The 15845-nt window shown below is 38.4% G+C and overlaps 1 protein-coding gene across 7 annotated transcripts in view; it reads right to left on the reverse strand.

The window, feature by feature from the left end:
- Nucleotides 1–1421: 1421 nt before the first annotated feature.
- Nucleotides 1422–15845, reverse strand: part of ANO4 (anoctamin 4) — a 390977-nt gene continuing 376553 nt past the window's right edge. For 5 of the 7 annotated variants that reach the window (XM_074402350.1, XM_074402349.1, XM_010340215.3 and 2 more), the window contains 4 exons: nt 13467–13586; nt 9481–9586; nt 2968–3167; nt 1422–2201 (listed from right to left, as the gene is read on the reverse strand). In XM_074402350.1, coding sequence (XP_074258451.1) covers nt 2976–3167; nt 9481–9586; nt 13467–13586 — 418 coding nt within the window. In that variant the 3' untranslated portion in view covers nt 1422–2201; nt 2968–2975. The remainder of the gene's footprint in view (nt 2202–2967; nt 3168–9480; nt 9587–13466; nt 13587–15845) is intronic. The other 2 variants (XM_010340214.3, XM_074402348.1) reach the window with 1 other exon arrangement.

Consider the following 15845-nt stretch of genomic DNA (forward strand, 5'->3'; position numbering starts at 1 on the left):
AGTAGGGCAGATTGGACTATGGGAGGCTTTAGGGGAGCCCAGAGGACAAGACTTGGAGAGACACATTTGCAGAAAAGTTGGAGTTTTACAGTGATGTCACTGAATTATCAAAGAAAGGATACAATTTCCTTTTTATAAGAAATCTGGAAAGTATATGGCATTTATAGACTGGTTTCCACTTAAAAAAATCAGGCAACATATAATTTTGCCAGTTTAAAGGTTAACCCTGTTTGCTATTTGTTTTGTTTTGTCTTGTTTTGTTTTGAGACAGAGTCTCACTCTGTCACCCATCCTGGAGTACAGTGGCGCAATCTTGGCTTACTGCAACCTCCAACTCCTAGGTTCAAGTGATTCTCCTGCCTTGGCTTCCCAAGTAGCTGGGACTACAGATGCACACCACCATGTCTGGCTAATTTTTGTATTTTTAGTAGAGGCAGGATTTCACCACGTTGGCCAGGCTGGTCTCGAACTCCTGACATCAAATGATCCACCCACCTTGACCTCTCAAAGTGCTGGTATTACAGGCATGAGACACCATGCCCAGCCTACTTGCTAACTATTTGGATAACTGCTTGAAATCACTACATTAATCCGAGTGATCCGGACAGCAGAGGTGGTTGTTTTTTTTTAAATTATTTTTTATCTTAATAGTTTTTTAGGTAGGGTGTAGGTGGTTTTTGGTTACATGGATAAGTTCTTTAACGGTGATTTCTAAGATTCTGGTATACCTGTTACCCAAGTAGTGTACACTATGCCCAATATGCAGTCTTTTATCACTCACCCTCCTCCCATACTTCCCTCTGGAGTCTTCAAAGCCCATTACATCATTCTTATATCTTGACATCCTCATAGCTTAGCTCCCACTTATGAGTGAGAACATATGATATTTGGTTTTCCATTCCTGAGTTACTTCACTGACAATAATGGCCTCCAGATCCAACCAAGTTGCTGCAAAAGACATTATTTTGTTCCTATTTATGTCTATGTAGTATTCCTTGGTGCATATATATATATTACATTTTCTTTATCCACTCAGTTGATGAGCACTTAGGTTGGTTCCATATATTTGCAATTGTGTACTGCAGATAGCTGAGATTTTAAGGAAGATTACAGTGTTGAAGTAGCATATTTCTAATATTCTAGTCTTATGAGGACTTATAAAATTGAGTAGATGATCAAATTCTCAATTTGTGACATATTCATTATGGCTTATATTTAAAATACTCCACTATTAAGACTAGGGAAAACAGTTCATCAGAAACATATGCTGATATTTTGCTGGCTATATTGTTTGTTTTTGCATGCATTTATCCAATAATCATCTGATTTCTTGCAAAGTCCCTCAGATATTCCCCTCACATTAAAGATCTGTGATTCCTCTTATTCTATGAGATGAAAATACAACAGAATTTCAGAAGAGCCAGCTGAAAATATTCCATGTGCATAAATTTATTTTAAATTTTATTGCATCACATTATACAAGCATTAATCATGGCTTTATGTTGACTATTTAAATGTGAAAACTCATCATTCATGTCAGTACTTTTTGGCTATTTACAAGTAAGGAATTTCTATATACTTTATATATCTCTGTATTTGTATGTACATATGTAGGAATACATGACTATACATATGTACACACAGAAATACATCTATGGCCATACACATAGCTATAGATATGTCATATATAATCATCTTCTCAGAAAGTCTAAAATTTAAAAAAAAAAAGGAAAGAAAAAGTTGTAAACAGGGTCTTGTCTGTGTTGTTGGTGACATGGAATTAGGACCATATGATGACATTCTAGGAATATGTGTCCATGTGTCTGAATACCCTTTTTAGCCCAGTGTCTGTAAAATTCACACAGATAGAATGCAAAAAAGGTAGCAAACAGGCTGAAAAACAGGCCCAGTATACAAGTTCCCCCTGATTTTAAAAACGTGAGAATGTAACTGCCCATAATGTGCATGCTTGCTTGGTCAAGAATGGTCTATGGATAGATAGCAATTGTGTGCTGGACTGCAACGTGATTTCACAGCAGTGTGACTCCAACACCAGTCCTCTACTAGATGCTGACCCTCCTGCGGCCGCCAGTATCTGCAACATGCACTGCGGTTGCATTTTTAGTCATTCACTTGAGTGTGCTTTTGCACAGCCAGAAGTAAACATAATTCAGGTCCTTGGCCTGGAAAGGGACTATTTTCTGGAAAGAGAAAATAAGGCATCAAGATCCTGTGTATACATGATTGCTTTAAAACATGATGTACAATGGTTTGTATTTACCATGCATCAAAGGCATTTAAAGAATTTGTAACTCCGTATGGCGTCAGGGATGGTATAAACATTTTTATGCCTGCTTTATGGGTGAACAGACTGAGCTGGAAAGACAGTCTGAAGCAACATCACATCCTGCCAATTGTTGGGGAAATAGAGACAGACAGGCGGACACTATGCTTTCAAGCAAAAATTGGAAATGGCCTTTTTGGGAAGAAAGCAGCCAGTAGTGGTGGGGCCAGAAGAAATTCTTCATTAAGTTACTTGCAGCCCAGGACAGCCCTGTTACACCTTGGTCTCTGGTCACTGAGGCTTTCAGGAACAATTCTCTTTGCTGGTATCTGCCTCTCACCCACCCAGAAATAAGGGGCATGTTTCTTAAGTAAACAGCCCGGCTGGAGGAAAAGAGAGAGGAAGCTTTGTTTTAGGGAACATCTAGGCCAACACATGAAGACCTTGAGTGACAGGCCAGAGTCCAGCAAGAAGACAGAGAAATATCGCAAGAGGTATGTGGGAGGGGAAGATCAAGCAAAATTTGCAATTATTAAAGTAAAATCAAGCCTCTTTTGGATTGGGAAGCTTCTAAGGACTTTATTTTGATCCCTGTTACTGCAACAATGGTAAGCTCTGCTTCGGGGAGTTTAAAGCACCCTCCCAACCTCGGAGTGGCTGCAGAGGATGAGCACGCCTCTCACCTACATGATCATGGCCACTCATTGTGGTGCACTTTTCCATTCTTCTTCCTCTCCTTTCGTTCCTTCTGGAGACGTTCCAGTTCTGCTTCATACATCATCTCCTGAATCAAGTACTTCTCTCTTCTCATTCGATCCCTTAGGTCTTTTGGGAGGTCTGGGATCAGATATGAAATGAGGTGCTTTATACAAAACACGAGGTGCTAAAAACACAGAGGAGAATGCCAAGTCAGGTTTATTGTGCATCCTGAATGAGGTGGGGGAGTTGGCTCAAGAAGGATGTGGGGCCTCTGGGGTATGTGGAGAGTGGAAAGAAGCCAGGGGAGGCATGTGTAATGCAAGATGATAGGACAGGTGTGGCCTGATCTGGTCTGATGGTACCACCTAGGGAATATAGAAAGAGGAGTCCAGAAGGAAGGTGGGAAATGAATGGTCAGATATTAATTCAAAGGAGAGCCAGAAGAATGTATACTGTGGTATCAGAAAACCCAAGTATGAAGTCGGTAGCTTTGACTGCTTAAGAGCTGTCTGTCTACCTGAGGATAAATTATTTAATTTCTCTGAGCCTCACTCCATTCATCTTGAAAATGAGTATTGTGAGAATTATAAGAAAATGTTTAAAAATGCCTTGTAGACTGTCAAATACTTTACAAATCCTGATTGTAAGAATTATCGGTGGGCCTAGGGAACTGATCATTTCAGGAAGAAGCTTCCTTTTCTTTTTGGTAAACTGCCACAGATTCTTTACTTGGAATATTAATAGCTGGAATTCTAGAATTACTGTTACTTCTGTTCATCTATATAATGGTGGCCAATAAAGTACTAGATGACAATTTAAAGGCTCTTACAATTTTGAAGTATTAAATAAAGACTAAATCATGGTCAAATGACACTGCTAAATATTTTTTGTTTTATTTAAAACTTGATAAATTTGGTGATGCATGGATGGCACAAAATTCTGCCAAGTAAGAGGCTTTTCTGTATATTTCTCATATTTTCAAACAGTTAATAATAAAATATTAAAAGAAAATGGAAAATTCTATTTGAAAAGCCAAATAACTTAAAACAAACTTTTAAAAGTTTTGTCTGACAGATTACAGCTGATGTCTACCAGAGGTACAAAGAAGAACTGATATCATTTCTATCATATCATTTTTGAAACTATTCCAAAAAAATTAAAAAGGAGAGACTCCCCTGTAACTCATTTTATGAGGCCAGTGTCATCCTGATACCAAAACCTGGCAGAGACACAACGACTTCAGGTCAATATCCTGATGAACATCGATGCAAAATCCTCAAACGATACTGGCAAACCAAATCCAGCAGCATATAAAAAAGCTTATTCACCATGATCAAGTTGGCTTCACCCCTGGGATGCAAAGTTGGTTCAACACGTGTAAATCAGTAAATGTAATTCATCACCCAAACACAACTAAAGACAAAAACCACGATTATCTCAATAGATGCAGAAAAGCCTTTGATACAATTCAACATCCCTTCATGTTGAAAACTCTCAATAAGCATTCCCCTTGAAAACTGGCATAAGACAAGGATGCCCTCTCTCACCACTTCTATTCAACATAGTATTAGAAGTTCTGGCCAGGACAATCAGGCAAGAGAAAGAAATAAAAAAATTCAAACAGGGAGAGAGGAAGTCAAATTATCTTTCTTTGCAGATGACATCATCCTATATCTAGAAAATCCCATCACCTTGGCTCAAAAGCATCTTAAGCTGATAAACAATTTCAGCAAAGTCTTAGGATACAAAATCAATGTGCAAAAATTGTTAGCATTCCTAACCACTAAGAACAGGCAAGCAGAGAACCAAATCATGAATGAACTCCCATTCACAATTGCTAAGAAAGAATAAAATACCTAGGAATATAGCTAACAAGAAAATGAATGACCTCTCCAAGAACCCAAAGGATTATAAATCTATCTATTACAAAGACACATGCCCATACATGTTCATTGTGACACTGTTTACAATAGCAAAGACTTGGAACCAACCTAAATGCCCTTCAAAGATAGGCTGGATAAAGAAAATGTGGCACATATACACCATAGAATACTATACAGCCATAAAAAAGGATGAGGATGAGTTCATGTCCTTTGCAGGGAAATAGATGAATCTGGAAACCATCATTCTCAGCAAACTGACACAAGAATAGAAACCCAAACACTACATGTTCTCACTCATAAGTGGGTTTTGAGCAATGAGAACACATGGACACAGGGAGGGGAATATAACACACTGGAGTCTGTTGGGGGGTAGGGGACTAGGGGAGGGATAGAAGGCGGTTAAGAGATTGGGGAGGTATAACATTAGAGAAATACCTAATGTAGGTGACAGGGGGATGGAGGCAGCAAACCACCATGGCATGTGTGTACCAATGTAACAATGCTGCAAGATCTATACATGTACCCCAGAACTTAAAGTTAAAAAAAAAAAGAGTATTAAAAAAAGAAAAGAACTACAAACCACTGCTCAAGGAAGTCAGAGAGGACACAAGCAGATGGAAAAATGTTCCATGCTCATAGACAGGAAGAATCAATATTGTGAAAATGGCCATACTGCCCAAAGTAATTTATAGATTCAATGCTACTCCCATTAAACTACAATTGACATTCTTCACAGAATTAGAAGAAACTTTTTAAAGTTCATGTGGAACCAAAAGAGAGTCCAAATAGCCAAGACAAGCCAACATGAAAAGAACAAAGCTGGAGGCATCACACTACCCAACCTCAAATTACACTAAAAGGCTACAGTAACCAAAACAACATGGTACTAGGAGAAAAACAGACACATACACCAATGGATCAGAAGAGAGATCTCAGAAATAAGACCACACATCTACAACCATCTGATCTTCGACAAACCTGACAAAAGTGTGCAATGGGGGAAAGGATTTCCTACTTAATAAATGGTGCTGGGAGAACTGACTAGCCATATGCAGAAATTGAAACTGGATCCCTTCTTACACTTTATTAAAAAATTAACTCAAGATGGATTAAAGACTTATAGGAAAAGCACCAAACTATTAAAACCCTTGAAGAAAATCTAGGCAGTGCCATTCAGGACATAGGCATGGGCAAAAATTTCATGACGAAAACACCAAAAGCAATTGCAACAAAAGAAAAAACTGACAAATGGGATCTAATTAAACTAAAGAGCTTTTGCACAGCAAAAGAAACTCTCAACAGAGCAAACAGACAACCCATACAATGGGAGGACCTTTTGCAATCCATCTGACAAAGGTCTGATATTCAGAGTTACAAGGATCTTAAACAAATTTAGAAGAAAAAACCAAGCAACCCCACTAAAAAGTGGGCAAAGGACATAAACAGACACTCCTCAAAAGAAGACATTCCTGTGGCCAACAAATATATGAAAAAAAGTTCAATATCATTCATAATTAAAGAAACATAAATCAAAATCACAATGAGATACCACCTCACACCAGTTAGAAGGTTGATTATTTAAACAACAGATGCTGACGAGGTTTCAGAGAAAAAGGGACACTTTTACACTGTTGGTGGGAGTATAAATTAGTTCAACCATTGTGGAAGACAGTGTGGCAATTCCTCAAAGATCTACAGGCAGAAATACCATTTTACCTAGCAATTCCATAACTTGGTATATACCCAGAGGAATATAAATCATTCTATTATAGACATACATGCATGCATATGTTCATTGCAGCACTATTCATAATAGCAAAGACATGGAAGCAACCCAAATGCCCATCAATGATAGACTGGATAAAGAAAATGTGGTACATATGTAACATGGAATACTATGCAACCATATAAAGGAATGAATTATGTCCTTTGCAGAGACATGGATGGAACTGGAAGCTGTTATCCTCAGCAATCACAAGAACAGAAAACTAAACACATGTTCTCACTTATAAGTGGGAGCTGAATGATGAGAACACATGGACACATGTTGGGAAATAACATACACCAGGGCCTGTCAAGGGTGGGTATGGGGGAAGGGAAGGGAGAGCATCAGGAAGAATAGCTAAGGGATGCTGAGCTTAGTAAGTGGATGATCGGTTGATCTGTGCAACAGATCACCATGGCACACGTTTACTTATGTAACAAAACTGCACATCCTGCACATATATCCCAGAATTTAAAAATAAAAAACAAAAACAAAAAAACCCAAAGAAACAAGAAGTTTTGTCTGAAAATTTTTAAGACAATACTGGGTTAAAAAATATCTTCTTTAAAGAAAGATTGAGCCATTGGTAAACTAATTTCCAGGGAAAAGCAGCTTAATAAAATATTCTTGGTTCCCTGGAGTGAAGGAAAAAGCAATGATAGAATAGTCTTGAAGAGGTCTAGCAAACTTTTGATCCAAGCCAAGAGGCAACCTTGGCTTTTATTAATCCAGCTTTAATATATGTGACAAGAGATGAAATTTCCATTTATGACTAGAGTCATAGAAATGCAAACTATTTTTATGGCAATTTTCTTAAACACTAAAACAAAATAGATAATATATTTTTACTAACATATAATATAAAAAATTGCTAGAAAGATTTTACTTTATAATTCCATTTTAAGTCTCAGTTAATAAATACTTATTTGGATGCCTGAATATAAATAATTCTGTGATGATATACAACTAGATGTACCAGACCCATTGGAAAATGCTTATGATCATGTTGGGAAATCCTGATAACTACTTGAAAATCATAAATTAACTATATGAATCAGTTTATTTCCATATGTGTGGTAATGATGGCAATAACTGGAGACACTTAGAATGAATCTCAAACTTGACAAAAACAAGCAATGGGGAAAGGAATCCTTGTTCAATAAATGGTGCTGAGATAACTGGCTATTCATATGCAGAAGAATAAAACTGGACTTCTACCATCATATACAAAATTTAACTCAAGATGAAGTAAAGACTTAAATGTAAGACCTCGCACTATAAAAATACTAGAAGAAAACTTAGCAAATACCCTTCTCAATATTGACCTGGGCAAAGAATTTATTGTGAAGTCCTTAAAAGCAATTGCAACAAAAACAAAAGTTGCTAAGTGGAATCTAATTAAACTAAAGAGCTTCTGCACAGCAAGAGAAACTATCAAGGAAGTAAACAGACAACCTACAGAATGTGAGAGAGTATTTGCAGACTATGCATCCAATAAAGGTCTAATATTCAGAATCTGTAAGAACTTAAACAAATCAACATGTAGAAAACAACCCCATTAAAAAGTGGGGAAAGGACAGATACTTCTCAAAAGAAGATATATATAAGCGGCCAACAAAAATATGAAAAAATGCTCAGAATCTCTAACATTGGAGAAATGCAAATCAAAACCACAATGAGATACCATCTCACACCAGTCTGTACGGCTCTTATTAAAAAGTCAAAAAACACCAGATGCTGCTGAGGCTGCAGAGAAAAGAAGACACCTGCACACTGTTGGTGGGAATGTATAGTCCAGCTACTGTGTAAAGCAGTCTGGAGATTTCTCAAAGAACTAAGGGTGTAACTACAATTCAACCCTGCAATCCCATTTCTGGGTACAGACCCAAAGGAAACTAAAGCATTCTACCAAAAACACACATATACTCATGTGTCAATCACAGCACCATTCACAACTGCAAAGACGTGGAATTAACCTGGGTGCCCATCAATGGTGGACTGGATAAAGAAAATGTGGTATGTATACACCATGGAGTACCATGTGGCCATACAAAAGAAAGAAATCATGTCCTTTGCAGCAACATGGTTGCAGTTGGAGGCCATTATCTTAAGTGAACTAATGTAGAAACTGAAAACTAAACACTGCATGTTCTTATTTATAGTAGAAGCTAAACGCTGGATACACATGGACATAAAGATGAGAACAACAGACACTAGGGACTAATAGAAAGAGGAGAGAGGAAGGGAACAAGGGCTGAATAACTACCTATTGGATATTATGCTCACTACCTGGGTGGTGGGTTCAGTCACACCCCAAACTTCAGCATCATGCAATATAACTTCATAACAAACCTGCACATGTACCCAGTATATCTAAAATAAAAGGAAAGGAAAAAGGAAAAAAAATAAAAAAGAATGAGTCTTAATGGGCTAATGTTTTCCAAATGTTTCCAAACTATGGTCCCAAAATACCTACATCAGAATCATTACAGGGATCTCATGAAAAGTAAATCACAGACATGATACATCAGAGTATTTGGGAGTAAGAATGGAAAAACTACATTTTTCCTAAAGTTTAATAACTATGGCCCCAGAAAATTACATTTAGAACCAGCAAGTTTGGATTTTTCCATTAAAAATCAGTGATGAGCTTTCAAATATTTCTTGTAAAAATCAAATACTTCAATTAAGAAAAATAAAAAGATCAAAAAGAGGTTGCATAATACGACTCTACTACTTCTGGAAGTATAGATAACCACCTTCAAAATCCCTATCAATTATTTTTATTCATTACTCCTACTGACTTCATTATATCAAAGGAAATAAAGAATTCGGGTGAGAAGACCTACCTCAAAGACAATGATAAAAGCTAATCGAGCAGCTAGGACATGCCAAAACTGCAGTGTATAGCCATAGGGCACCAGTGAATGAGGCGGGTCACGGTAGTCCCGGTATCTGTAAAGACACAGGAGAATGTTGCATTCAGACTCTGACTTTTCTGATTCTCAAATCTCTTCCACTCTCATTATATAGTCCTCATTCAATAGGACAGAAGTTTGAACAGTTTCTGTATACTAGATATCTGTTGTTTTGCTTGTCCAGCATTTTTCTTCTGATAAAAGAATATCTCTTCTCCTCTGGGGATTCATCTGTGTGAGTTGGATAGGGCTTCCCTCTCACCTTATCTCAGCTCAAGAGATAACCCAGACCCAATCAGTGGCATCACCAAGATGTCTGCTAGAACTATCACTTGGTGAATGATCACTAAGCCCACAGGAGGTAAAAGCCTGGGACTGCTGGTGGCCTTTTATGGGAAGAGAGAACCTGCTTGAGAAGGAAGTCTAGAGAGCAAAGCAGAGCCAGCAGAGAGGCAGCATCCTGCTGGCACTGCTTGAGGCTTGGGATCTGGCCATTACTGAAGTTCTTATCACCCCTTGAGTCTCCCAGTTACCTGAACCAATACATTTTTGTTGTTGTTGTTTAAGTCCGTTTACCCTGGATTTCTGCCACTTGCCAATAGAAGAGTCCTTCCTAATGTCCTCCAGCTATCACTTTTGAGTCAGCATAAAATTCCACAAATGTTAGTTGACTACCTATTGGAGGCCAGGCACTAATCAGAGAACTTGACTCCATTAAAGCAATGCTTTAATAATACATGTTCTCATAAATCCACTATGAAGACCGAGAACTAAAACATTACCAAGAACTTACATCAATTGCTTCCCTTACCTTGAACTTCATTTTTATCTTTAACTTATATGTATATACATTTGTCTGAATATTACACTATTTAGTTTGTTTTTGAACTTTATAGAAAGGATACTATACTATATATAGTTTGCTGGGGCTTGCTTTTCTCACTATTATGTTAACTAAGATTCATTCACACTATTGCATGCAGTTTTATTGCTGTGTAATAGACTCTAGTGTGCCTATATTATGGTTGTTTTATACAGTGTATAAGTATATACTTTTAGGCTGGTCATTTCCATATTTTATTTTATTGTTTTTGTTTTTTTGAGACAAGAGTCTCAGTCTGTTGCCCAGGTTGGAGTACAGTGGTGCAGTCTTGGCTCACTGAAATCTCTGTCTCCCAGGCTCAAGTGATCTTCCCACCTCCCAAGTAAGTAGCTGGGACTACAAGTGCACACAACCATGCCCGGCTAATTTTTTTTGTATTTTTGGTAGAGATAGGGTTTTACCATGTTGCCCAGGCTGGTCTTGAACTCCTGACCTTAAGCCATCTACTTACCTTGGCCTCCCAATGTGCTGGGATTACAGGCATGAGCCACTGTACCTGGCCTCTATATTTTCTTTCACTACCCCTAACCATGGGAAGCTTTGAAAAAGAAAGCTCAAGTCCATTCATTTCAGCAAATTCCCTTTGAGTGAAAGTTGGCTGCAATGCTCTGTGTACCACTCCTTTCTGCCTTAGGATACCAAATATTCTTCCCAGGTCATCAATGCATTTGAAAAGGTGTTTTAAAAATTTTATCTACATGTTTAGATGTTTTCAGCCTGAGAGCTGATCCAGGTGCCTCACTTGCTATATGACTGAAAAACAAACCTGAAAATATTATCTTAAGTGATTTTAATTAGAAATTTAAAAGTGTTTTCTTTAGGGGACTTTTCAGAAAAATGCTAAACAAAACAATCGTAATTTAACTTAATGGTGCCAGCTTCAACAACTCCATTCACATTAATAATTTGTGGAATAGATTTTTATGCTACTTAGCGGGACAGGAAGGAAGAATTATGAGCCAGAAACAGAACAGGAGAAAGACTGTATTTTTATCTTATTTTCAAATGATTACAAAATTTTTAACTCCAAATAATAGTTGGCATTTTATTTTGAAGTAGTTTGTACCTGGGGTCCTGTATGCCTCTAACAATGCTTACTAAATAATTTCATGTATGAAATGGTCTGTATAAGCAAGTGGAAAATCTACTGAAGAAAGTGTCAATTGTTGCTTAACTGTTTGCTTCTCCACCAGACCCCAAAAGGCATTAGATTATGTTCCATCCAGTCTTTTTTCCCATCTTACTTGTTACTCCATGTGGGAAAGGAAATAAGCTATCTGATGAGATGTGACAGCCAATGAAACCTGGGAAGCTGTCATGAGTGTTTAAAGGGGTAGAGGGTATGCTGTCACTGCACAGAAGTGGGGAGCCCTTGGCTTCTCTCACCCTCTCTTGTCCTCTTGAACTGCCCCTGCCCAGGCTCACGGGGTGGTTCATGTCTCTCTTCTCCACATGGCAAGCAGAATGTCACTTGTTCTAGCAGCCCAACCCAATTTTTGCTCTCTAGAGTCTAGTTTCTTAGACTGGGACTAAGTGGGTAAATGTAGGCTGCTACAGGTCTCAACATCAGTTTCTGTACCTGTGTCATTTCTCTGAAAAAAAAAATAATTATATGTAAAGGAAAGAGAAGGGACAAAGAAGATACATTATTTTATAACAAGTGGTTACAAGGTTAATTTACAAAAGAAGAATCATCTGGTTTTGGTTCACAGAAAACTGAAAATTCGCATCCATAAGCATTATTTATTAACGCCAGAAAGAGCAATTTTGGAGCCTCACTACGATGACTCTGTCCAGAGTCCTTTCCAGGCTGTGTGGCAGGTGGGAGAGAGTTATATCCACATCATGTGGCACACCCACTAATGAAGCCACCTGAAAGAACTGTGATAAAAGCTGGGAGCCTTGAATTCTACTCTAGCTTTGTTGTATCTCTTCAGAAAAATCAATGACTACCTCTGGTCCTCAGCCTCACCTTCTGTAAGATGAGGGATTGAAGTGGATCATTACCAAGTCCCTATGTCAAATCATCTAGGACTCTGTGGCGTTTTCCCTTGTGGCTTTGATTACAGGGAGAATGTAGAATGTCATAATGGGAAATCCCCAAAATTCTTTGTTTTGTTTTTGAGATAAGGTCTTGCTCCATTGCCCAAACTGGGATGCAGTGGTGCTACCATAGGTCACTGCAGCCTTGACTGCCTGGACTTAAGTGATCCTCTCACCTTGGCCTTCCCAAGTGCTGGGATTACAGGCTTGAGCCCCAAAAATTCTTATAACGTCCAAGTATTAGGAGAAAAAGGTGCCATCTGGACTCTTCAAGAGCTGTGCACAAGTAATCTCACTGACCTTTTGGTGAATGGTTTTATCATCCATCAGATGAGATAATATTGCCTAGCTTAGAAGGCTAATTTGACTATTAAATGAAGTAACAGTTTCTGGCACAGAGTAGGTGCTCGACAAATTATCCTCTATGTATATTTCTATAGATACACATCAAGAGGCACAGTTTAATTAATTTCCCCTTAGAGGAGAGAAAGAGAGAATGAATACATATTGCGGAGGCTACTATGGTGGAACCTGAAATGAACTGGGCCTCTTTCCACATGCATTGGAGTTGTTCAACATTTAGAAATGTGGTGTGATACACTCTGGGCAAGAGAGAGAAACTGAACAAAGACAAGTGCCCTCAACAGCTGTCACTCAAACCCCCTGGGGAATGTCTGTCCCTGAGTCCCTGGAGCAGGGGTATAACCTCCACTACTCTATTTTTAGTTTTTCCTTTTAAGCCAGCAGTTCTCAATTCTGACTGCACCTGGTTTCTGAGTTCCACCCCCTAACATTCTGTTTTAATTGGTTTGGGCTGCATCCCGGGCAAGAGAAGGCTTGAAAATGTGTTTCCCCATGTGCTTTTTATGCATTGTTGAGATTGACAACCACTGCTTTAAACACACTCAGCCAGAAGGGGCCTTCTGCGTAAAACCTCCCCACGGTGGAGCCAGCCCAGCTCAGGTGGAGCCACGCTGGGTGCCACACTCACCTGCAGTACTTGAGAGGAGTCCCCGAGAACTCACTGCCATCAGACTCAGGCTCAGATCGGTTCTCAAAGTCAGAAATTCGAAATACAGACAAACTGGCATTCACATAGCCAACCATGCACCTATAAGAGGAAGCAATTCTACTATTAGAACACTGATCACCTTCTCTATCCGGTTCCCTGAAGACCCTGCTTCCCAGACATCCCTGCAATTGTAAATGCCTTTAACTGGCCCTGCCTTGTCAGCAGTACTTGAGTTGGCATATGCTGAAAAGCCCTGAGCATGTTGAATCAGGAACAAGTTGCTTGTCTTGGTTCTTGTCTTTTTTATGCAGAATTGCCATATCGAACATCTCTACCCCAATCAATGCTTTGGTGAAATAGGTAAAAAGAAGCATTACATTATGGTCATAAATTATATGTAAGTCACAGCTTCTTTCATTGATGATACACATAAACAGTTCCTCATTAATGGTTTTCTATATATTTGTAGATATTCTCAAAATGTTCCAAATATGAATGGTGTGCATATGAGTCCCCCTACCCAACTCATATCCCATGCTACATTTATGCTAGACTATATTCCCTGAAAGCATCTGCTGTTTTCACACCTCTGCTCAAGTTATCTTTTCTGTTCGAATTATCTACCTCTTTAAAAGTGGAAATTGTATTTACCCTCAGTAGCCAACTGAAACACAACTCCTTCTGGGAAGACAACCTAATCTGTCCAGGCACAATAACTCACTACTTTCCTTCTCTCTGTAGTGCCACTATACTTAGCTCACCATTACCATATCGCTTGTACTAGAGTTGGCAGCATACATGTATGCCCTCTTCTTTGGACTGTGGTTTTTTGGGAGCAGAGCAGGTATCTTAGGTATTTACATATCCCATGACATGGGACAGTCTTGTGCAGTGTAGGAATACCATAAATATTGAATCGATTTGATTTCAGGAAACTAAAGTACGAGATTCTATCAATCATTGTAGATTGAATAGGTAGATAAAATCAAGGATTCAATCATTCTGTCAATAATTCCATTCAAGAAAAAGCACATTTTAAAAATATGATAAGCACATTTTAAAAGTAGTACTCTTAGAAACATCTTTTCTACAAGTGTCTTTAAACAGTTTTACATATTGAACATTGTGACACATGAACTTATTGAAATAACAATGTTTGAAACTTTGTGTGAAATTAGCACTCTTAGATACATCCTGTATAAATTTTTCTTTAAACAGTGTTTTACATACAAAAGCTTGGGTTTGGGGGTCAAATCTTAGCTCTGCTGCTTTCTAGCCATGTAATATAGGCAAGTTATATAACTTCTTTTCCTTTCTTTCTTTTCTTCTTCTTCTTCTTTTTTTTTTTTTAATGAGCTTGGACCTTGCTTTGTTGCCCAGGCTGGAGTGCAGTGGTGCAATCATGGCTCACTGCAGCTTTGACCTCCCAGGCTCAAATGATCCTCCCGCCTCAGACTCTTGAACAGCTGGGACTACAGGCATGTGCCACTACACCCAATTTATGTAACTTCTTAAAGTGACAGAAGTTTCCACCTCATAGAATCATTGAGGGGATCAAATTAAATTATGAATGTATGACATGTGATATAGATCTTAGCCTGTAAGTAAAATAAATGTGGGTAATGATTATTCATTTTTTCTTGTATCTAGCAGCAGGTCCATAAATAATTACTGATTAAATGAGTAAATGAGGATCTTCAAATTCTCTTCATTAACATGTCTGACATGATTATTCCAAGCTGCTGAACACTAAACCAAAATGATCACATGAACACAGTTCTGAGAACACATGGGTTCTGTGCATTATCTTGCTCAAGACAAATCACTGGCTTTATCATGGCCTTAAAAGAAGTGAACCAATCTGAAGGCCCATTTGTCAAGTCACTCATGGGTAAAAAGAAATGGTCAGTGGGTGCGTAACATGCCTTAATCCAACTGCTAGCAGACCTCCCCTACTACTTACTCTCTGAAAGGGTAATTCAGAATGATGTCTCCCTTACCTAAGAACTGTCTAGAATTAGACATGAAAATAAATTAGTGCATTGATGATGACTACCTGTCACAGAGAGGGAGTAAATTTTAGCAGAGTCTTTCTCAAGATCTGAGCTGTGGGAAGGGAAAGGTGTTCTGGGAACTGGTGAAAAAAACAGGCCCAGCACTGAAACAGAATATTCATGACCCCTGCTGCACTCGTATCTCACAGAGTAGCCCTAAGGCTTTATCAAGACTAATGCTGCTGTCCATTGGTTGTTCTGCTCAAAAACTACATTAAGAAAATTTAAATTTAAACAAAACAACTGTCTCATGGGCCTATGCATGTAACGACAGTCATAAATCCAAGTTGAAAATGTGGCTCTA

The sequence above is a fragment of the Saimiri boliviensis genome, chromosome 7 (assembly GCF_048565385.1).
Source record: "Saimiri boliviensis isolate mSaiBol1 chromosome 7, mSaiBol1.pri, whole genome shotgun sequence".
Classification (NCBI taxonomy): Eukaryota; Metazoa; Chordata; class Mammalia; order Primates; family Cebidae; genus Saimiri; species Saimiri boliviensis.